Source organism: Onychomys torridus, chromosome 8 (assembly GCF_903995425.1).
Source record: "Onychomys torridus chromosome 8, mOncTor1.1, whole genome shotgun sequence".
NCBI lineage: Eukaryota > Metazoa > Chordata > Mammalia > Rodentia > Cricetidae > Onychomys > Onychomys torridus.
Genome location: NC_050450.1, coordinates 82677830 through 82700024, shown reverse-complemented (window position 1 = coordinate 82700024; position 22195 = coordinate 82677830). Strand labels below are relative to the sequence as shown.

Sequence of the window (22195 nt, the reverse complement as noted above, 5' to 3'; positions counted from 1 at the left end):
TCTTGAGCCTGTTTTTCTCTCTCTAAAGTGGGGCTTATAATCTACACATCTCATAGTTACTATGAGAGTTAAATGCCCTAACTCAGGGTGCCCTCAAACTTGAGCATCCATCGGAATCATTCAGGCTTCTCGTTAAAAGACGGTTGGGGATTTAGCTCAGTGGTAGAGCACTTGCCTAGCAAGCGCAAGGCCCTGGGTTCGATCCTCAGCTCAAAAAAAAAAAAAAAAAATTGTGAAGCCCACCCTAGCACAGCTGATCCAGGAAGTCCGGGTGGGCTAAAGGATCATTGTTCTCAGGTGACTTTTGGACTTGCCCTCCTCACATCCAGGGCACCACTGGCCGTGCTCTTGGTAGAAGGGGAATGGCTAACCCTCTCCTTCCACTTTGTCCCTCCTCTCTGGGAACAGGAAGAGGGTACCTAGAGGGGAATTTCCTGTCAGGGTTTCTGACTAACCCCAGAGATGAATAGCCCCATCACCCGGGGTGTGCTGCATCCCTGGACTCAGAGGTAAGGTAGGGCTGGGAGCCCCGGGCTCACTCTCTGTCTCCCACATGTGTGTGTCCAGCTCTTCAAAGGGAAGTTCTTCGTGTGTCAGGGTGAGGACACTAGGAACATCACCAACAAATCAGACTGTGCTGAGGCCAGTTACCGGTGGGTCCGGCATAAGTACAACTTTGACAACCTGGGCCAGGTGAGTGACAGGTTTGGGAAGGGAAGGAGCCCAGAGGGCGGGACACACACACACACATACACACACACACACACACACACACACACACACACACACACACACACAAACACACACATCCATCCTGAGGAGTGTGTACCAAGTCAGCTGGAGTGGGCAGCCACAGAGATTGGCCTTCAGCTGGCTCACTGCCACTGTGTCCCAGAGCTAGTGTACTCACACACCCCAGTGGACAGACCACAAAGGCCTGTAGCTTGCCAAAGATGAAGGGATGGAGGCTCAGAGAAGGTAGGGGGCTGGACCAGGAGAGAGCACAGGTGAGGTTGAGAGCAGGTTATTATTTTTTATATGAACCCTGGCACCATCTTTGTCAGTGTAGTGACTTTGGGCAGCTGAACTATAGGAACCTCTGATTTTTTCATCTGGTGAATAGTTCACATTACTGTTTCCTTGAGGTTTGTAAGTGTGTGACGTATGAAGTGTGCATTTGCTTATGTGATCAGGGTTCATATTTTTCAGAGCATCCCTTTTCCTCCCCGTTTGTGGAAACAGATATACAAACAGTGAAGTAGCCGGGCTGGGCAGTCCAGGGTGGTGCACTTGCCTACCATTCACGGAGATATGGGTTCGAGCCTATTACTGTCAAAAAAGAAAATGAAGTGCTGATTTGTTTTGGTTTCTAGACTCCTAGGGCCTTAGGAGCCTCCCAGCCTAGATGAGGCCAGAGACTTAGTTATCTCTCGTAGCTTCTGACCAACCATGGGGTCCTGGGACAGAGTGTTCTCCTGGGACTTGGAGCAGGGACTCCAACATGTTGCCAGGGTGTGCTTTGATGGCATGTGGTGGTAGTTCAGCCACACATTCTAGGTTTCAAACAGTCTGTCATTTCCTCTCCTCCCCCACCGCCACCCCCCAGGCTCTGATGTCCCTGTTCGTGCTGGCCTCCAAGGATGGTTGGGTTGACATCATGTATGATGGGCTGGATGCTGTAGGTGTGGACCAGCAGGTAAGGTGGGGGTGGGAAAGACCACTTCTGGGTTCAGCTTATTCAGCTTGGGCTGGTTGCCAAGAGTAACCAGACAAGCACAGGTCAGAAGAACATGCGGCAGCTTACTGCAGGGCTGCATCTGTGGGCCTACAATAAGTTTAATTTCTGTTTTTTCAAATGATGGGCGAACAGTTAAAAATTGATAAATTTGGCATGAAAAGTCTGAAGGTCTGAGAATACTGGGCTCCCATCCCCTCAGGGCAGGAGTTAGCTGCAACCAAGAAACAGCTACTATTCAGAGAATAGCCATTCTTGCCTGATGCCAACTCATACCAGTCACTCACCTGTCAGATACCTGAAGCTGTTTAGTTTTGTACAAGTCCAGCCAAGGTGGGCAGCCCCTGAGATGGTCCCCATCAGGCTGACGGGACTTTTGTATAAGTCCAGCCAAGGTGGGCAGCCCCTGAGATGGTCCCCATCAGGCTGATGTGACTTTGGTACAAGTCCAGCCAAGGTGGGCAGCCCCTGAGATGGTCCCATCAGGCTGCCGGGACCACATGGCCTTCCTGCTCCCCACCAGCCCATCATGAACCACAACCCCTGGATGCTGCTATACTTCATCTCCTTCCTGCTCATCGTGGCCTTCTTTGTCCTGAACATGTTCGTGGGCGTGGTGGTGGAGAACTTCCACAAGTGTCGACAGCACCAGGAGGAGGAGGAGGCCCGGCGTCGAGAGGAGAAGAGACTCAAGAGGCTGGAGAAAAAGAGAAGGAGTAAGGAGAAGCAGATGGCCGGTCGGTAGTCTTTCCACGTCTCTCTGGGTCATGCTTGACCTTGGCCTTGCGACAGCAGGGGGTCGGGAGCTGGGGTTGGGGGCTGGGAGAAGTGCTCCTGCCCCCCTCCACATCTCCTCTCCTCAACAGCATGTCCGCCTTTAGAGCCTGCATGAAGCAGACCAGGTCAGCTCCATGGGGAAGGAGCTGTCCCCCCAGGAGGCTCCCTGGGTCTCAGCCTCATACTCCCCAGAGGATGCCAGGGAGAAACTGACACTCAGCATCTCAGTTGTCTCTCAGAGGAGGGACATCCACCTGACCTGACATTACACCTCCCTGTACTGGTGTCCAGTGACCCAGGGATTAGCCTAGGTGCCAACTCAGATCAACACAGCCTTGCCCAACAAGTATTCTCATCTCCGTGAGTGCTCAGAGTCCATAGCTGCTCAGCCAGGGCTCAGGTGAACCTGCAAAGAGCCGATAGTTGAGAATGAGCTTCAGAACCACAGTCCTTTCCCTTCTCTCCAACAAAACTACCTGGCTCCTTGGTGGTTGGTGGTTTTCTTGCCAAAGAAGAAAGAAAAGAAGAGCCAGGTGCGGCAGCACAAGCCTATGATCAAATCACTCAGGAAGCAGAAACAAAAGGATCACTGACTCAAAGCTAGTCTGGGCTACAGAGTGAGTTTGAGGCCAGCTTGGGCCAACAGTGAGACCCTGTCTCAAAAAGCCAAACAAAGAAAGGAAGGGTGAGAAGGAGAAGAGGAAGGATAGGGAGCGTCTTCTCTTGTCTCTGGAAAGTATTATGCTCATAGGAAAGCTAAATAACCACTCTTTGGCCCAAGACCCCCTCCAGGCCCTTGCTTGTGCTCCCAGCACCTCTTGCACAGGGTGGGGGAGGCTTCGTGTCTCTCACCTTCATGTTCTGCCGTGGACAGGCTGAGACACATGGGAAAGACACACAGAGTTGGGAAGGAAGAGGAGTATATCCGTAGTTGCTGTTTCCGGCGTGTGTGCAGGTGTGCACGCACCTGGCTCCCATTCGGGGCTCCTGTCTGTCTGGTGCTCTGTCATCTCCATGCCTCTCAGTAATAGCCCACGTTCCTCCACGTGTCTCTGTGTGTGGGTTTCAAAGCCTTTGTGCGTCTCCCGGTGTCTCTCCCTGTTTGGTCTGTGGGTTTCCCTCCTCTCCACCCGCTCACAAACCGTCTGCCTTCCGCCGATCAGATGTGTGCCGCGCTCTGAGTTTCCCTTTGGTGTGTGGAAATGTGAGTACCACCAAATGAGTCAGGGGCTCAGTGTCTCTGCCCCCTTGTGCCCTCAGCTGCATCTCCTGCTGCCCATGGCAGGGGCTTGGAGGAAGGGGAGAGCATGGAGTTACAGACAAGGATGAGAGTGGGGTGAGGCCAGAGATGCTCTGTGGAGGGGGTCTCTGGCCCCAGATCAGTCATGAGCAGGTGCAACTCCCTATCTCTCACATCCACCCATCACCCTTGAATGGCCTCCCTCTTCTCAGCTCTGGGGTTGGGGTCTGGCCTTGGCATCACTGTAGATTCTAAGGCTGGGCAGGTACCCTGTCCCCAGGGCCACGCTCCCACTTCTGCTCTACCCACTGCACACCCCTGGCAGTGAGCTGCCTCAACAAGGCATCTGCAGATGGTTTTTTTTTTTTTTTTTTTTTTTTTTTTTTTTTTTTTTTTGGCAGGAGGCACCATGGTCCCTGCCTGACCAGCTGGCTCCACTTCTCTGGGGTCTGTAGCTGTTCAGGTGCAGCTGAGGCCACAGCGGGGGTAGGAGTGGACATCTGTTCTGATGACATTCTGCCTGCCCCCTTCCAGTACCTCCCCACCCCTGTGACCCTGGAGAGTTGCCTTCTTCAGGTGCCCGAGTCTGGGGTTGGCATTCAGAATCAATTGCTAGTGCTCAGCATACCCCATTTGTCGGCAGAGTGAGGGTTGGAGCTGAGGGGCCCTGCCCAGCGCAACTGGTCCAGTCAATGACCAATGTCGTGTTTCGTTCTTTTAGATCTAATGTTGGACGATGTAATTGCTTCCGGCAGCACAGCCAGCGCTGCGTCAGGTACTGCGTCTGGGGTGTGGGTTCATGCGTGTGGGACATGCTCTTTGCTCCCTCTCCATGGCTCATTGATTCTATCCTGTAGGGGTGAAGGGCTGGGGGTCCTTGGGGCCCCCAAGAGGGCAGAGCCTGAAGCATTGGGTTTGCGTCGTCCCTCTCCCCCCTCCCCCATAGGCCCATGATAAGCTGGATGGAAGTGAAGTGGGTTTGTCCCCCTCCGGCTTAACAGTTCTTGGAGGATCCAGGTCTTCTGAAGAGGTCCCGGGATTCTGCACCTCCTCTCTGTTCTCCTGTCCTCACCATTGATTATGAAGTGCAAACCTCTCTGCCTTCCCTTGTCTGAAGGGGAGTCTTTGATCCAAGGGAGAGGATGAGAGGAGCAGTGAGGGGAAGAATTTGTTTTAAAAATGTAGCAATGAATAATTGAACCAACTCATTAATAGTCAAGTAATCATGGTGGCCACATCGTCGCTACAAACACCAGGAATTGGAAACAGAAACCCTGTGTTAGCTACAACCTTTTCCCCACAAAAGCCAGGGGTTTGAGAACAAGTTAAGTCCTTGCCTCCAAAAGCTGTGTGTGTCTCTGGGAGACTTCCCAGTGCCTGTCCCTCTCACCCTGTGCCCCACTCTGTCTCCTAGTCCTCCCATACTAGTTCAAGATGGAGATTAGGAGGATCAGAGTCTATGGCAAGGGCTGTGGGTCCCCATCACATTCCCTGATGGTTCCCAAGCTGTTTATCCGAGGATTCCCCTTATGGCCTCTCCCACAGATCCTGCAGTTTGGTAGACTGTCTGAAGTCGGGAGCATGTGGATAACGGCTTTGTTTCACTATTTTTACTAATCAAAGGCACGTTTAATTGCTGATCAGAGCTTCTGAGCCGCAGAAGGTCACACACTAAATGATGGTGAAGAGAACTGTTTTGCCATTAAATTAGTCTATGGGGTCTTCACATGAGCGAATGTATGATTTCTTTTAAGCTTTGAGAAATTTTATTGAGAATGAAAGGTCCCCACATGGCTGCTTTCTCTGTTGCCAAGGGCTTGGGTTTTCAGCCTGGGAACCACTGACTGTATCATCCCTCACTACCCAACTCAGGCAGGTGCCATCCTGGGGAAATGGACTGTGGGGTCTGTGAGGGCTCAGAGACCTACTCAAGGGGCCTTCTGAGCCTTGGCAGATCATCATCTCCTGTTGCCATGGTCCTGAGCTATGGTGTTTGACACTGAGTAGCATCCCTCAGGGGCTCAGGAGTCTCTGGCTGGTTTGGATCGCTATTGCTGGGATCTCCATGTCTGTGTTGAATTGTTTTCCAAATTTCTGACATGGTAGGGGATGTGGGGAAGGTGGGAGGAAGTAGTCTTTAGCTTAACCCTTCTGAGGTATTGGGCAGCAGGTTGATGTGGAGACTGAAAAATATACATGCTCACCTCTACCCCTAAACACCACCCAAAGACACGGCTGGCCCACTAAGGCTCTTCTACCCAGGGGACTATCCCATTAATTAGCATGTGTAGGCATAGCTGTCAAGGTGCACCATGCCTACACCACAGCACACTGGCTGTCTTATCCTGCACCCCTACCCAGGGGTCCTGGCTTGCTCCTGACGGCACATGCATATTCTTTTTGGTTGTAGCAATGACCTTGACTCCAAACAGGGCCTTGTAACATCTTACATCCCTCTTCTCAGGGCCTAGGGCTCATCAGGGTCTATACCAGAACTTGCCAAACTTCAGTGTGAGTAAGACTTACATGGAGAGACTGGACAGGGCTTCCTAGGACTCACCCTAAAGATCTCCCAGAGGGATGAATTGGCCCTGAATTTCTACTAGACTCCCAGATGCTGGGGTGCTGGTATGCCAGTCTACCTACCACAGTGACTGGGGTCAAGCCAGGTCTCTAGTCTGAGTTTTCTGAGAGTCAAACATATAATCCCCCTTTCCTGCTAAAGTACCTTCTCCCACCCTTCTGCTGCGGCCAGCAGGAGATATCACCCGGCCCAGGAAAAGACAAAACGGAAAAGTTGGGTTATCGAGACGCTGGGCCTAAGCAGACACAGGTCTGAAGAAGGAGATTGGGGCTACCGGGTGACAAGACCAGCCCTGTGACACTTGACCCCCAGCACCAGCTTCACTTCCTTCGCTACCTCTGGCCTCCCTCTCCACTACCCCTCTCTTCCTCCCACCAGGCCAGGACCCACAGCAGCATGGCTTTTGCTGTGGGGGGCCTATATCCCTGCTAAAAGCCTATTCCCTACCACTGTCCTTAGCAGACTCTCTGCCCTGACTGTGCCTTGGGCTCCCTGTGACCTCCACTAACTCACTGTGCCTGTCGCTGTTCCTCACAGCCCCCCTCCAGCTCTCCTCATTGGCCCCTGGACCTCCCCAGGGGCCTGGTGCCCGTGTCCCACTGTCTCACTGAGCTCTACTCTGCCAAAGGCAGTTGGTACTAGTAGGAGGCAGGGAGATCAGGCTGGAGGCTGGGGTCTTGCTGTCTCATTCTGGTGCTGGGCCACTTACTCTCAGGGTCTCTCTGGATGGCAGAGGGGCTGGAGGACAGGCCACTCTAGTTGGTTTTCTTTTGACCTGTGTTCTAATGGAGGATTTCCTGGATGCCTGCCAATCAGGGCTGCGGGCTCAGGTAGAAGGATATTTGGGACCTGTGGCCTTGAACTGACGCCCTGCCTCAGTCATTCCCTGCCGCGCCCAACTCCCCCCCCCCCCCCCCGAGTTACCTGGAGGGTCCCTGGCAGAATGCAGCCCCTCCCCCACCACTCAGACTCCTGAAGCAAGGCTGGAAGGCAGAGATGTTGGTGATGCCTCTATTTGGCCCTGGTGTGCCCACAATAGTCAGGTTGGGGTAATAGAGGACGAGGGGGACTTTCCCCAGCCTACCCTCGACATTCTCTCAACTAATAACGGGGCTAATAAGGAGCCGCTTCTCTTAACCTAATTGTATTCAAAACATTTTAGTTAATTCTCCATTCATATTTTAGCATAATGGGATCGGGTGTTCTCGGCATTTATGGAGATTAATGCAGAGAAAGTGTTCCGGCTGCTAAAGCAACACAGGGTGACTAGCGCCCTCTGGTTCTCATGGTACTGAAGGAAGGAAGGAAGAAAGAGGCCCTGGCTGGCCCAACCACCCTCCACTATCGGGTGTGGATGACCTGTGGTCTCATGGCATCCCTGCCTCTGGCCTTTCCACTTCCCATACTCTGGGGTGTCAGGAGGGCCGCCTGAGCAAAGTCACACCTGGCAGCTCACACCTTGCCCTCTGAAAACAAAGGGATGGTCTCAAGCACCTTGGAGGTGCACCTGGCCTTTTTGGGTCTGAACCCCCGGTTATCCACACCTCAAGGCCGATGTGGAGATGGGTCGGGTGGGCTTGCAGAGTGGTTCACAAGCCCAAACCTGCCACTTCTGGGTATGCTTCTTCCTTTGGCTTTTGGTGGGGACTCACCCCCAAGCCACTCCCTGCCTCAGTTTACCTCTCTGTGAAGGGATCCTCTGCATGGGAAAAGATAGTTGTATTTGAGCTGGCCTGGGCCCAAAGCTTTCTGCCACTCCTGAGCCAGCTAGTTCCTGGCATGGGCCTCAGAGGCTGTAGCCCTCACTGGCTGGCTTCTGACAAGACCTCCTAAGAGGGAAAGGGCTGTCTGGGACCTGAGGCTGGCCATGCTTCCCCAGGGGTAGGGGGCTCTCTTCCCTCTGTGTGGCTTCCTGTGAGACCAATCTGTTGGCACATTTCCAGATAGCATGTCCCCACCTTAGCCTGGCCCTTACTTCAGGAGGAGGACCTCTGAAATCTGCCCCCAGATTTCTCTTGCCTGCTTGGCAGGATAACCCGGCACTGAGACTTTTCTAAGTGGTCGGCTAATTACCAGAGTAATACTATGCCTGTGACAGATCTCAGACAGCACTTTCCAGCCCAGCCTGCAGTGTCAGACCACCCCAATACCCAGGGTAGGCTGGGTACTGCCTCATTAGAAACTGGGTGAGTCTGTGGGTGGCACCCTCCCAGCTTGAGTCTGGGGCAGAGCAAGAGCCCTGGGCCTCCCCTCTACCTTCCCTACATGAGGCTGTGGGAAGTCCAGGGCATTGTCCTCTGGGGACCCTGTGGTAGGTCATCAGGCCGTCAAGATGTCCAATTTCCAATCTCCGGTCCTATGGCAAATCCCAGCTCCATGTAATCCCTTCGGCGGCCCTGGAGGCTGAGCTTGGAGAAGGCCTCGCAGCCTTCGCCTCTGTGGCTGGGGCTCCCTCTGAGCACGATTAGATGGGCTCTTTCATCTTATTGATCTGCCTTGCTGCTGAACATGGAATCAAAGGTGTTATAAGGAGCTGGTACGGTTTAGAAGCTGCCCCAGGATACGGGCTCACCCAGTATCTAATGTAGGGGAGGGGCTCTGCATGTCCCTATCCCGTTCCCCCTCTGACTGCAGGCAGTAGAACAGATGCTTGCCTGGGAACAGGCCAAAACAGCAAAGGGTGGCAGGGGTGGGGGCGATTGGTCTGCCAGTGACGCGGAATGTTTCAGCACTGGGGTAGAGGCTGGCGGCAGGGAGGGGCTGCGGGTGGAGGGGTGTCGAGGGCAGGGCCTGATGTTTGCTCTGTTCTCCTTCCTGCCCCACCAGAAGCCCAGAGCAAGCCCTACTACTCCGGCTACTCCCGCTTCCGGCTCCTAGTCCACCACCTGTGTACCAGCCATTACTTGGACCTCTTCATCACCGGCGTCATTGGGCTGAATGTGGTCACTATGGCCATGGAACACTACCAGCAGCCCCAGGTAAGAACAAGTGATGGGCCAACAGCCTAGGGACCGCCCCCAGATGAGGCAACAACCTGAACTGTAGCCTCTGTGTGCCAGGCAAGTGTTGGGAACACTGCGTGGGTCCTTGTACCTGTAGCGGTCTCCTTAGAGGTGGCTATCCCCTTTGTTTTATAGATGAAGACACTGTGGCTCTGTAGGTCAATTGTCTTGATCAAGGTCACACAGCTAGGAAGTGAGGGACCAGTTTTTATTGAGCATCTAGTCTGTGTGGCTCTGGGCCTTGGAAAGCAAAGAAGAGAGAGAAATGGATGTTTGCCCTTTGAGACTTAGGTTCTAGTCAATACTCAGCCTCCAAACTCATCTGTTTCCAGTCATCCCTCTCCTCTACCTTCCAGTCCTCAGTTTCCCCATCTTCGAAGGGAGGAGGTTGAGCTGATAAGGTACAAGTCTCTTTACAGTCTCGGTGCTCTGTGCCTTCTGGCACAGTCTCCTGTTTCTCATCACTTCTCAAGGAGACATTAAGCGCCAGATTTGAATTGTCATGGGGTAGTGGCCAGTGGTCAGCCATCGTGGTAGGAAATGGGGAAAGCAGGCTTCCTTAGCTTCACCCTACTTCCCAGATTGGGGAGGTACGGTGATGGAGGGGTGGGGCAGGCTTCAGCCTTGGGCCTAAGGAGACTCTGCATCTGGCCCCCACCCCTGCCAGATCCTGGACGAGGCTCTGAAGATCTGCAATTACATCTTCACGGTCATCTTTGTCTTGGAGTCCGTCTTCAAACTTGTGGCCTTTGGCTTCCGCCGTTTCTTCCAGGACAGGTAACAGAAGAGAGAGGTCTGGAAGCATTGACAGGAAATAGAGGTGTGTCTCCTCAGAAGGCTTTGAGCCTAAGACCTTTCTTAACTCTGTGAGCCCAGCTGCCGCCCTATGACTGATGGTGATGATGGTCAAGGATCCAGGGCTTAAGGGATAGGAGGGATTTGGGGGTCTGACATGGCAAGGCTTAGAGGGATTTAGCAGCAAGAAACCACTGTGTATGAGCTTGGAGCCAGACTGCCTGGGTTGGGTCCAAATCCTACTTCTACTACTAGTGACTAGTGGTAGAACTTCGGGTGTGCCTCAGTTCCCTCCTCTGTGAAGTGTAAACTACCACTCTCCGTATCAGAGTTGTGATACGGTATAAAAGTTCTTAAAATAGTGCGTGGTGCAAAGTAAACATATAAATGCTGGAAACAAACAAAGACAGATGAAGCCGGATGTCGCCGCTCATGCTTGCAGTCTCAGATGCTGGTAGGCTGAGACTGGAGGATTGCTGAGTTTGAGGTCAGCTTGAGCAACATAGTAAAACACCATATGGAGGGGGGTGATGATTAAAAATGAAAAGCACAGGCCCTTCCCTGTTCTACTTCTCTGTGCCACCACAGCACCTCCCCCACACCTCCTTCCCTGACTCAGGGAGCTACATTCCCAATTGATTTTCCAGGTGGAATCAGCTGGACCTGGCTATTGTGCTCCTGTCCATCATGGGCATCACGCTGGAGGAGATTGAAGTCAATGCTTCGCTGCCCATCAACCCTACCATCATCCGTATCATGAGGGTGCTCCGCATTGCCCGAGGTAGGTCCGGCTGTACCGCTTGTGTCTGCCTTCCCACCGTAACCAGCATGCAGGAGGAGATAGAGAGAGTTGGTTATGGGGATGGCTATGGGTCCCCAGGGCCTTTCCCCCAGCCCCTGCCATAGGGGTTTGTCCAGCATGAGTGGGTGGCGGGACGGGTGGACCATTCCACCAGCTGCAGCCCAGCCTGGCTCTCCCGGCCCTGTGATGGGAGACCCGGAGGGGGCCAGCTCTTGACACTGTCCTGTTCTTCAGTGCTGAAGCTGCTGAAGATGGCTGTGGGCATGCGGGCGCTGCTGGACACGGTGATGCAGGCCCTGCCCCAGGTAGCTGGGAGGTGGGGCGGGCAGAAGGGAAGGGTCCTCCTGGGGGGGAGGAGGAGGAGGAGGCGCCCTCCTAAAGGGCAGGGGGCTCAGGGAAGCTGACTGGAGAGCCAGCAGCGTCTTTTATATTTCTTTTCCTCTTCTCCAGGTGGGGAACCTGGGACTTCTCTTCATGCTATTGTTTTTCATCTTTGCAGCTCTGGGCGTGGAGCTCTTTGGAGACCTGGGTGAGTCGAGATTGGGGATGGTGGAGGAGTCGGGGCTGGAGACCAAGGGGGATCATGGGACTAATATGGCTTCTCTCCTTTACCCTCTTCCCCCAGAGTGTGATGAGACACACCCCTGTGAGGGCTTGGGCCGGCATGCCACCTTTAGGAACTTTGGTATGGCCTTTCTGACCCTCTTCCGAGTCTCCACCGGTGACAATTGGAATGGCATTATGAAGGTAAGAGCCCACAAGATGGAGGCTCTTCCCAGGGCTGCTCCAACACAGAGAGGTCACCCTAGTCTCTGACCTAAGGTTCTTGGAGAAGATGTATTAGCCATCAGTAAAAGCATGCCCCTTTATTGCACGTGTCAGAACACTCTGGACTCTGTCTTCCCAGGACGTGCTCTGACTTACTCATACTTGGCCCAGCAGCATCAAACACCTTTCTGTCCTCGGGAAACTGATCTCCCTTCCCATCCAGGTCCTTCTCCCTCCGCGCTCTGATTTTCCACAACAGCTCCTTCCGTCCTCCGTCCTTCCCACCCTCAAGCCTCTGCCCTTGACACCCCCCACAGGACACCCTCCGAGACTGTGACCAGGAGTCCACCTGCTACAACACAGTCATCTCACCCATCTACTTCGTGTCGTTCGTGCTCACGGCCCAGTTCGTACTGGTCAACGTGGTCATAGCTGTGCTGATGAAGCACCTGGAAGAAAGTAACAAAGAGGCCAAGGAGGAGGCGGAGCTGGAGGCGGAGCTGGAGGCGGAGCTGGAGATGAAGACGCTCAGCCCGCAGCCCCACTCCCCGCTGGGCAGCCCCTTCCTCTGGCCTGGGGTGGAGGGTGTCAATAGCCCTGGCAGCCCTAAGCCTGGGGCTCCACACACCACGGCCCACCTTGGAGCAGCCTCGGGCTTCTCCCTTGAACACCCCACGGTGAGCAACAGTGCCCCTTCAAAAGGGCCACCGGGCAGGAGAGGGGCAGGGAGGGCAGGGCAAGGCAGCTCATTGAGGGTATGTAGGAGCCCAGCAGGTCCCAGGGCTTCTCCTCGGTCCTCCTGACCCTCTTACCTCGATGTTGAGGGACTAGCTGCCACCTGCCCTTTCCCACTGTGTACGGCCACCCTCTAGCAAAGTGGTGGCAGATGTGCTAGCTCCTCCAGCCTGGTGTGGCTTACCCCTTCCAGGCTTTAAGCTCAAGGCTAAGTTCTCTGTTTCCTTCCTATTTCTTTCTTTTTTTTTTTTTATCTTTACCCAATTGTCAAACCTCTTTCCTACCCCGTCTCTTACCTCCTCCACTCCCTTCCATCTCCCTGTCCTTTCTTCTTCTCCTTGTCTCTCCCTCTCCCCCATGGACCCATCTCTCCCTCCTACACCTTCCTCTTCCCCAATGCTCCTCTTTCTCATCTCCCTGTTGCTGTGTGCTGTGTATGTGTGTGTGCGCGCGTGTGTGTGCACGTTTGTGTGCACCTGTCACGTGGGTTTCACCTCCACTCGTTCTGTCTACCCCTCTCCCATGCTCTGCCCTGACACTTCTCATCATTGCCCCTCTGCCCCCTGCTCCCCTGGCTCTCCGGCTCCCTTTGTGGGCTGGTCCTCCCAGGACAGACAGCTGTTTGACACCATCTCCCTGCTGATCCAGGGCTCCCTGGAGGGGGAGCTGAAGCTGATGGACGAGCTGGCAGGCCCAGGGGGCCAGCCCTCTGCCTTCCCTTCCGCCCCCAGCCCGGGCGGCTCCGACCCACAGGTTACTGTGCCCTGTCATGTGCCCCTTCCTCTGACCTTGCCAAGCTGTGCCATGCTATGCTGTGCTTCTGGGTGGCTGGGGCTGTTGCCTGCCCACTGAGTGTCTAGAGAAAGAGCGACTATAGGGCCACAGTTGAGCACTGAACCTGGCAGGAGGCAGTGGGGGCGTGTGTGCTCCAGGCTCTGGCAGGGAGAGAGGCCGAGATCCGCCTTTCAGGGGAGAGGGAAGGATGGAGAACAGGCTTGGAGAGGTTCTTCATAAGAATCTAGAAGAGATAGGACAGTGGGACTTTAGGGGTAAAGGAGGCTGTGTCAGGTCCAGGTAAAAAGAGCCTCTGAGGTTAGTGCAAGGGGCTGTGGGACCCATAAAGGGACCTGTTCCAGCCAGCCCGTTTCTTCTGTAGTGTCCAGTACCCATCCCCACTCCTCTGGTAGCCTTGTAAGTACAAAACCCACTAGACGTGATAAGAGCTGTCGTGGGCAATTTTCGGACCTAGGAAACAGAGGTGACTTCTGGGACATGAACAGGAAGCAGGCCTGACTCCCTCACCAGATGCCATCCCTTCCTGTACACCTAGGGTGCTCTTTCACGAGCCCAGCTTACCCTGAGCTGTTGCTTTCTTGGTCTCTCCAGCCCTGTTCCCCTCCCCCTGGCCCAGTACTCCTTCAAGACCCCAACCCAACACCAGGTCAGGGAGTAGAGCGGGTTATAGGATGTCAGACCCCTGCTGGAGCCTCCTGCAAACCCTGCTGGGAGGAGGCGTAGGCCCACAGGTTCCTGGACAGCCTTTTGCCTGGTAGAAAATAGACAGTGATTTTCACATGATAAAGACCAGGGCTTCTTGTTAGGATGCAGTCTCAGACCTGGCAGTGACCTAGAATGATCAGTGGGGAAAAAAGGAAAACAGCCGGTCCCTTCCCCAGGCTCCCCCATTCTAAACTAGGCCCACAGGAAAGGTGGAGGGAGGAGAGTGCCATAGAACAGTGGTCAGAACAGCCCACTCACTCGACACCACTCACCGTCCCCAATACCTCGCCCGCCCCTGTTGAAGCTCCTAGGTGAGCCAGCCGGATGATGTAGTGGCCCGAGTGCGCCCCCTTCAGACTAGCTGGGAGAGCACCTCTCAAGGCCCACATTGGAGAAGTGGGGAGCAGGTTGCAGGCAGGCAGAGGAGGGCCCACGACGGGAGGAGCCAGAATCTGGGGGCAGGCCAAGTCCTGCTAGGCTTTTGGAAGCCAAGAGAATAGGCAGAAAACAGGCATTAGATTGCCGGCATTGTCCCCGGTGCGGCGCCCCCACCCCACCATGCTGCTCTGTCTGCAAAGAGGAGACGGGGCTTTGCGGGCCTTTCTTCGTTCTTTTTGTGTTTGGTATCATCTTTATGAGATTGGAAGCCCTCTCCTCCGCTCTCTCTCTGGGTGGCGGCAGTGTGGGAGGGGGCTGCTAAGATGCCTGGGGTATCTTTAGAATGTGTCACTGTGTCTCTTGGTCTCTTTTGCTTCGCCAGTGTTTGCTCTGTCTCTTTGGTGCCTGCTACAGACTCTCTGATCAGAGCAGGGGGTTGAAGTGGGAGGGGGAGGAGGTGCTGTGGGTTGATGGGGCGAGGGGCGGGGGAGCGACATGGGCTACCTTCCTCCCTGCTTTGTGGAAAGGGGAAGTGGGGGCTGCGAGTGTGCCGCGCGGCGCGTGTGCGTCCTGGTTTCTCATGCCTGCTCATCTCTCTCCTGTCTAGATCCCTCTAGCTGAGATGGAGGCTCTGTCTCTGACGTCAGAGATTGTGTCTGAACCGTCCTGCTCTCTAGCTCTGACGGATGACTCTTTGCCTGATGACACTCACACACTCTTACTTAGTGCCCTGGAGAGCAATGTACATGCACACATCCCTTGCTGCTCCCCCAGCCTGGGCTAGGCTGGCTGCAGGGTTCCAGATCCTCTTTCCACTCCGTGCCCTAGTCCTGCTCAGAGGCATTCATTCACCTGTGGGCACAAAGTGCCCCAGCCTTTGCTGGCATGAATTCTTCCTCCAATGAGATAAGATCAAACCAAGGCCCTGCTCAGAGGGTTACAGGGGCATCAGTGGTGACAGGGTTATTCCAGGAATGACAGCCCAAAACAGAAGTGACTTGGGAGCCAGCTTCTGTGTTTGGAGCCCTGTACCAGCCAGCCCTCCCTCCCTGCTCCCTTCCTTTGCCTTCTCCCTCATGAGATTCATGTCCTGGGTGAGAGCCACGTCTCTGCTGCTACCACCATGTCCTGTCCCTCTGGGGACTGTTCCTGTCTCCTCTCGCTGTCCCTATGTGTCCTTGTGTTCTGTCCTCAACAAGCTCGGGGGTGGGGGTGGGGTTCTTGGGTGTACTTTGACCTTTCTACCTTGCCTCAGTTTCCCTCTGCCCCTCTCACAGTGAGCAGCCCCCTCCTCTCTTATCACCCGTCTTCTGTCGTGAGAGCCAGGCCAGCTGAGGCAGGGTCTTGATCAGAGAGGCTGGGAGGGTCTCTAGAGGTTGTGGCTCCCTGAAAGAAGTGGGTCCTGGGATTGAGACTGAAGGGAAAGACGCAGACTGTACTCAGCACAGCCATCTACCACTGGCCGGGGCTGTCACCGGCTGAGCCCACGTGGGAAGAAGAGCCTCACAGCCTCCCGGAGAACTGGAAATGGGGAGTCCAGGGAAGAGGCTCTAAAGGGGGAGAGGAAGTCTGGGATCAGGCCTTGGGTTCCTGTTCTGGGGTCCAGGGCTAATCGCTGCCTTTCTTTGAAACAGGTTTCCCCAAACCCACTCCCACCCCAAATCTGTCCACTGAGGGAGTGCTGAGTCCCCAGGGCCCAGGCCTTGCTGCCCACCTCCACCCTGCAGAGTTTCTGTGTGGTTAAAGATCTGGAGATTAGGCTGGGCCACGCCCCTTGTGCTCACCTGTTATTTAACCTACGGGACTCTAGCTCAGGCCTGCCCCCTGTTGATCCCTGGGGTAACTTTCAGATTCTCCAAGAGGACCACACACAGGCAGTGCTGGGGGCTGCTCTCTCATCTCTCATCCTTTCTAGTCCTCCACCATCCCCAGCCGAGAGGCTCACAGGGGATCCTGTGGGCATGCTCTCAGGGTGGGGCCTCTCCACCCCTTTCTCCCTATCTGTAGAAACCCCTTGTCTGTCTTCCCATCTCCTACCATGCTCATGCCTATCACCTTGGCCTAGGAGGGTGTGGAGGTGGGTGTGGGTAGGTGGTGGGGAGGGCGGTGGGTCTGGTGGGGGAGGCCTTAGCTCCTGCTATCTAGCTTTTCCTCAGTTATCAAACCCAGCTGCATGCTCTTCACCCCATGCCCTGATCCTTTTGCAGATGGTACCCCACCCCGAGGAGGCGCCAGTCCCCCTGGGACCAGACCTGCTGACCGTGAGGAAGTCTGGTGTCAGTCGGACGCACTCTCTGCCCAATGACAGCTACATGTGCCGCAATGGGAGCGTGTCTGAGAGAGCCCTAGGACACAGGGGCTGGGGGCTCCCCAAAGCCCAGTCAGGTACCAAGGATAGGGCAAACCAGCTTAGCTCACACAGGGAGAGCCAACCTTCCCTAAGACCAACAAAAGAAGTGTCTCTTATTTTGAGGAGCTAAAAAGAAATACCCAGACTGGAAAAAGTCAATTCCATTCCAGGGCAGTGAGGTGTAGAGACCCTGAGTGGGAGGAAAGTCGGAAGGGAGGCCTCACAGACTCCTCTCTATTCACCTCTCCATGCTCCTTCCCCACAGGCTCCATCTTGTCTGTTCACTCCCAACCAGCAGACACCAGCTGCATTCTTCAGCTTCCCAAAGATGCACCCTATCTACTCCAGCCTCATGGGGCCCCCACCTGGGGTGCCATCCCTAAACTACCCCCACCAGGCCGCTCCCCTCTGGCTCAGAGGCCGCTCAGGCGTCAGGTGAGCAAATATGAAGGGTTAGCTCTGGGCCCTGGGGTAAGGCTCTCTATTGGAACTCCTGTGCTGTTGATGATGACTGGAGTTGACACTTGCATACTTTCAGCAAATGTGTACTGTGTGCCAATGATACAGCAGCTCTATGTATTAGGGACATGGTACTGGGTAAAGCAGAAATGGCTGGAGTTTGCTTTCCACCCCAAGCACATACCTTGTTTCACTGAGGAGGCCTAGGGTCTAGGGGAAGAGTTGTTACCAGGACAACAGACATCCAGTGGAGGTGGCACCCAGGTACTAAGGCTCCCAATCCCAGGCCCAGAGTTTCCTCCAATTCTTCACACTTGGGGCTAAACTCAGGGACACAAGGCAGAGTTTAAGTGTCTTCACTGTTGGCCAGCCCTGGGATCCACCTTCCGTGAACCAGAGAGTGACTCACGGAGCCAAGTGAGGCTTGTGTGCCTTGTGTTGCTCTCTGTGGCTCTGGAGCACAGATACATGAAGCCCCATGCTCTTGGGGAGCAGGCATGGTCCCCTCATCCTGCACCTATTCACAAAGCAGCTTCTTGCTGCTGGGCACTGAGACATAGTTCCTGCTCTCTGAGCTCAGTCTAAGAATGGAGACACATACGCCGTCAGATCACCGCAGCCACAGGTTCTAGCTGCAAGGCGCTTGTATGGGTTGTAGCAGGGAATCCAGAAGAGGCCAGGGTTAGTTTTATTTGAAGTGGATTGCCAGGCACTCATCACAGAAAACCCATGTTCAGGAGAGTGAGGGACACTTGTTGGGAAGGGTATTCAAGGCCAAGGGAATAGCTGCCTTGCTCTCCCTAAAGGCTAGAGGCACAAAGAGGCTAGCTTGGGAAGCAGAGTTCTTTCTGGCCTCCCAGGGCCCAAAGCCTGAAGACTTCCTCCTGCAGGATTTAGGAAAGTGGAGCACAGAGGACCTGAGAAAGGGTTGGTGGTTGAAGTAGGAGAGATGTGAACCACAAAGCTCAGAGGGCTCACGGCTCCCTTCTCTCAATAAGAGAAGTTAATAGAGCGGTCCTGCAGCTTCATGGGGGTCTGGAACACCCAGCCTGACAGAAAGAATATAAGGCAATCCATGTTGGAAAGGAAATCCCTGGGTTGAGCTCTGCACCCACTCCCTACAGGCAGCAATAAGAACTGACTCCCTGGACGTGCAGGGCCTGGGTAGCCGGGAAGACCTGCTGTCAGAGGTGAGTGGGCCCTCCTGCCCTCTGACCCGATCCTCATCCTTCTGGGGCGGGTCGAGCATCCAGATGCAGGAACGGTCTGGCAGCCAGAGCAAGGTCTCCAAGTACATCCGCCCGCTAGCCCCTTGCCCAGGCCTGGAACCGGGCTGGGCCAAGGACCCTCCAGAGACCAGAAGCAGCTTAGAGCTGGACACGGAGCTGAGCTGGATTTCAGGAGACCTCCTGCCCAGCAGCCAGGAGGAACCCCTGTCCCCACGGGACCTGAAGAAATGCTACAGTGTAGAAGCGCAGAGCTGCCGGCGCAGGCCTGGATCCTGGCTAGATGAACAGAGAAGACACTCCATTGCAGTCAGCTGCCTGGACAGCGGCTCCCAGCCCCGCCTATGTCCAAGCCCCTCAAGCCTGGGGGGCCAACCTCTTGGGGGCCCTGGGAGTCGGCCTAAGAAAAAACTCAGCCCACCCAGTATCTCTATAGATCCCCCGGAGAGCCAGGGCCCTCGGCCCCCATGCAGTCCTGGTGTCTGCCTCAGGAGGAGGGCGCCATCCAGTGACTCCAAGGATCCCTCGGCCTCAGGCCCCCTTGATGGCACGGCTTCCTCACCCTCCCCAAAGAAAGATGCGCTGAGTCTCTCTGGTTTGTCCTCTGACCCAACAGACCTGGACCCCTGAGTCCTGCCCACTCTCCCTGTCACCTTTCTCTACTGGGTGCAGATCCTAGCTCCGCCTCCTGGGCAGTATTTCTGGAAAGTCCCACGTACACAGCGAGGCGCTTCGCCTGCCCTCTTTAGTGGCTGGGGAAGAGTCTGAAGAGAGCACAGCCCTGGCACCACCGCCACCTCCGGGAAGAAAGAGAGAGAGAGGGAGAGAGAAGCCCAGTCTGGCAGAGGCTCCCGACACCAGGAGCTGTTGGGAGAAAGCAATACGTTTGTGCAGAATCTCTATGTATATTCTATTTTATTAAATTAATTGAATCTAGTATATGCCGGATGTACGACATTTTGTGACTGAAGAGACTTGTTTCCTTCTACTTTTATGTGTCTCAGAATATTTTTGAGGCGAAGGCGTCTGTCTCTTGGCTATTTTAACCTAAAATAACCAGTCTAGTTATATTCCCTCTTCTTGCAAAGCACAAGCAAGGACCGTGAGTGCATTACAACCCAACGGTGGCCCATCTTCAGTGGAAAGCGAGAACCATTTTGGAAACTGTCATGTAACTTATTTTCTCCTTTAACCTCGTCATCGTTTTCTGTAGGGGGAAAAAAGAGAAAAAGAGAAAAAAAATGAGATTTTACAAATGAAATGGAACCTTTTTATATATACATACATACATATCTATATATCTATATATCTATATAAAATAAAGTAATTTTCCAAAATAAAAAGTTAATCACAGTCCAGAGTAAAAGCAAAGGGGATGATGGAGAGTTAGGTGTGATCAGATGGCCATGGGGTGTGGGGAGTGGGTGGTGGGGAGGGAAGAATTGGGGCTGCCTTTGTGTGTGTACAGGGAGGCGGGGTGCGTGTGTGTTTGTGTGTGTTGAGCGTGTATGTGCATTGGTATGCATGCGAGCTGTGTGTCTGAGAGAGGAGGAGCTCAAATGCCCATCCATGAAGGGCTCCATCCTTGCCTCTCTCCGCCAGCATGGGAAGAAGAGAACCCTGTGCCTGGTAGGGCGGCTGGGCAGCAGGGGCTTCTGTTTTTCTATCAAAGCTTTATCGCATGCTCTGAGCCAGGCAGCTCAGGATATGCGAATGATTCCAGGTTAATTCTTATTTCTGCTGACAGCTATCAGCCGCACATTGAAAGCTGGGAATTGGCATAATGAAGCTGTTTTGGTTAATGGGGCCAATGGAGGCTGGGAGGCAACCTCAGCTGCTGCGGATCTAAAGCAAAGGGCTGGTGGGGGAGGGGCAAATTCTTCTGGGTTTTCCTGCCCCGGGTCTTCCACCCCGGCATTTACCACACTCTGGCTGGGTGGTGACCTGAAGTGTCTCATCCACCTGCCTGCTGATATTGAGATTAATCTGTGTAAAGGGAGCAGGTTGTCCCCTCCCAAGGATGAGATTGCAGGGACCAGGGTCGGAGACTTCCTGATGAAGATACAGGGTTGGTGGTGGCCAGAATACTGAGCTAGGGAGCTGACTCCCTGAGGAGTGATGAATGATACAAGCAAGGTGCTTACATGGTCTGCTGCTGCTTGCCCAGTGGGAGGGAGCTAGGGGGAGAGAAGTGGAGGGGAAAGGCCACCAGGACAGCGGGGCAGGGGTGGGGAGAGCCACCTTTCTGGTGCTACTGCTGGCGGATAGTCTCTTGGCTGAAGTCCTAGTTCCAAGAGGGAGTAACCATAGACTCAGCCAGCTTCAAACATCTGTCCTATTTCCATTCCTTTGAACATCCCTGCCCCCTTAAGTCAGCTGTGTGTGTGTGTGTGTGTGTGTGTGTGTGTGTGTGTGTGTGTGTGTGTTCATGCTTTGGAGTAGAAATCAAACCCAGGGTTTTTACGTGTATTTGAGGCAGCACTCTACCACTGAGCTGCACTTCCAGCCCTGGATTGGATTCTTGAAACCTCAGCGACATCCCTCACTCACAGCCCCCATCTGCACCAGCAGCTGGGAGCCCAGTGCCAGGTTGCTGGTTGCTGGGAGGCTGGACCTGCAGGCGTCCATCCTCTCTGGCCTATTTCCTAAGCTGGGAGAGCTTTTCTGGTTGCTCTATTGGGCAGAAATGATACCACTCATTGAAGCAAACACCTGGTTTGATCTTCCTGGGGTGTATGATGGTGCCAAGCTCTAATCCCTCTAACCCACTCAGCTGAAGAAAGGGGGTGCTTGTAGACGCTGCTTTTCTTTTTTTCTTTTCTTTTCTCCCTCCCATCCTCCTTCCTTCCTTCTCTCTCTCTCTCTCTCTCTCTCTCTCTCTCTCTCTCTCTTTCTCTCTCTCTTTCTCTTTTGAGGGGGGAAACTGTACAAAATTCCTAGAGTTTTACCACCTGGATCTGGAGATTAAGCTTTTAGATTTTTGTAAAATTTTATAGCTGTCTGTGCCTTAAGGATAGGAGGTTTGGGAATGGGTTGTTCTGGGATTCCCCCTTCTAGTGGTTAGAAGATTCTGGGTCGAGGTGAAGCAGAAAGCTGAACCCTCTCCCCTCACCCAGACCTCCCTCACCCCCCTCCCTGCCTCTGTGAATACACAGCAGTGCAGTAATGCTGTAGTGTCATTTGATGTAATACATGCATGTCTAATTCTAACACCCCTCTCCCCTGCTTCTCCCTTCCCAAGAATGACTAAGGAAGCTTGTTTGGGGTCACACTGAGTATGCTTTAGAGTTGCTTTCCAGAGATCTACTGTGACCCACCTGGCAAGAAGGCAAAGCCCCCCCTCCCACCCCACCCCATCATGGACCTGAGCACGTCTCTGGCAGGAAGCAATGCCTACGGAGCATCTGGGTGGTGCTGTGGGCATATTAATGGCAGAGTCAAGGTGGATATTGGGGGGGGAGGAGTATTGTAACCACTCTCCCAACAGTGTGAAGTCTTTATCAGCCAGATATGGGGATACTTGTCTGTAATCTCAGTCCTTGGGAGGTAGAAGCAGAAAGATCAGGATTAAAAGGTCATCCTTCACTACATAGTAAATTGGAGAACAGCTTGGACTCCTTGACACTCCCTGTCAAAAATAAACAAAAACCACCAACAAAACAATAACATGGCTGATGGAAAAAAACCCTCAGTTCAAGGGTTTGGAAGTGAAGAGACTGCCACTGAGGCTGGTGATCTCTGGGAACTGGGGCTGGGGAGGCAGCAGGTCTTTGGTGAGGACCTCCAAGGCAGGCTTGGAACCTCCCAGGGGTTTCTGAGATGGGGGTGCCTTTGGAAATGAGAA

At 54.1% G+C, this 22195-nt stretch overlaps 1 protein-coding gene across 28 annotated transcripts in view; it reads left to right on the top strand.

The window, feature by feature from the left end:
* Positions 1–19699, top strand: part of Cacna1g (calcium voltage-gated channel subunit alpha1 G) — a 65306-nt gene extending 45607 nt beyond the window's left edge. For 4 of the 28 annotated variants that reach the window (XM_036194939.1, XM_036194941.1, XM_036194937.1 and 1 more), the window contains 16 exons: positions 568–693; positions 1607–1696; positions 2259–2472; positions 4474–4527; positions 9163–9314; positions 10006–10115; positions 10781–10914; positions 11170–11240; positions 11386–11464; positions 11561–11682; positions 12021–12380; positions 13048–13191; positions 14924–15058; positions 16524–16701; positions 16932–17101; positions 18250–19339. In XM_036194939.1, the coding sequence (XP_036050832.1) occupies positions 568–693; positions 1607–1696; positions 2259–2472; positions 4474–4527; positions 9163–9314; positions 10006–10115; positions 10781–10914; positions 11170–11240; positions 11386–11464; positions 11561–11682; positions 12021–12380; positions 13048–13191; positions 14924–15058; positions 16524–16701; positions 16932–17101; positions 18250–18981 (2871 nt within the window). In that variant the 3' untranslated portion in view covers positions 18982–19339. Of the gene's footprint in view, positions 1–567; positions 694–1606; positions 1697–2258; positions 2473–4473; positions 4528–9162; positions 9315–10005; positions 10116–10780; positions 10915–11169; positions 11241–11385; positions 11465–11560; positions 11683–12020; positions 12381–13047; positions 13192–14923; positions 15059–16523; positions 16702–16931; positions 17102–18249 lie in introns of those variants that run through there. The other 24 variants (XM_036194938.1, XM_036194943.1, XM_036194944.1 and 21 more) reach the window with 16 other exon arrangements.
* The last annotated feature ends 2496 nt before the right edge of the window (positions 19700–22195 follow it).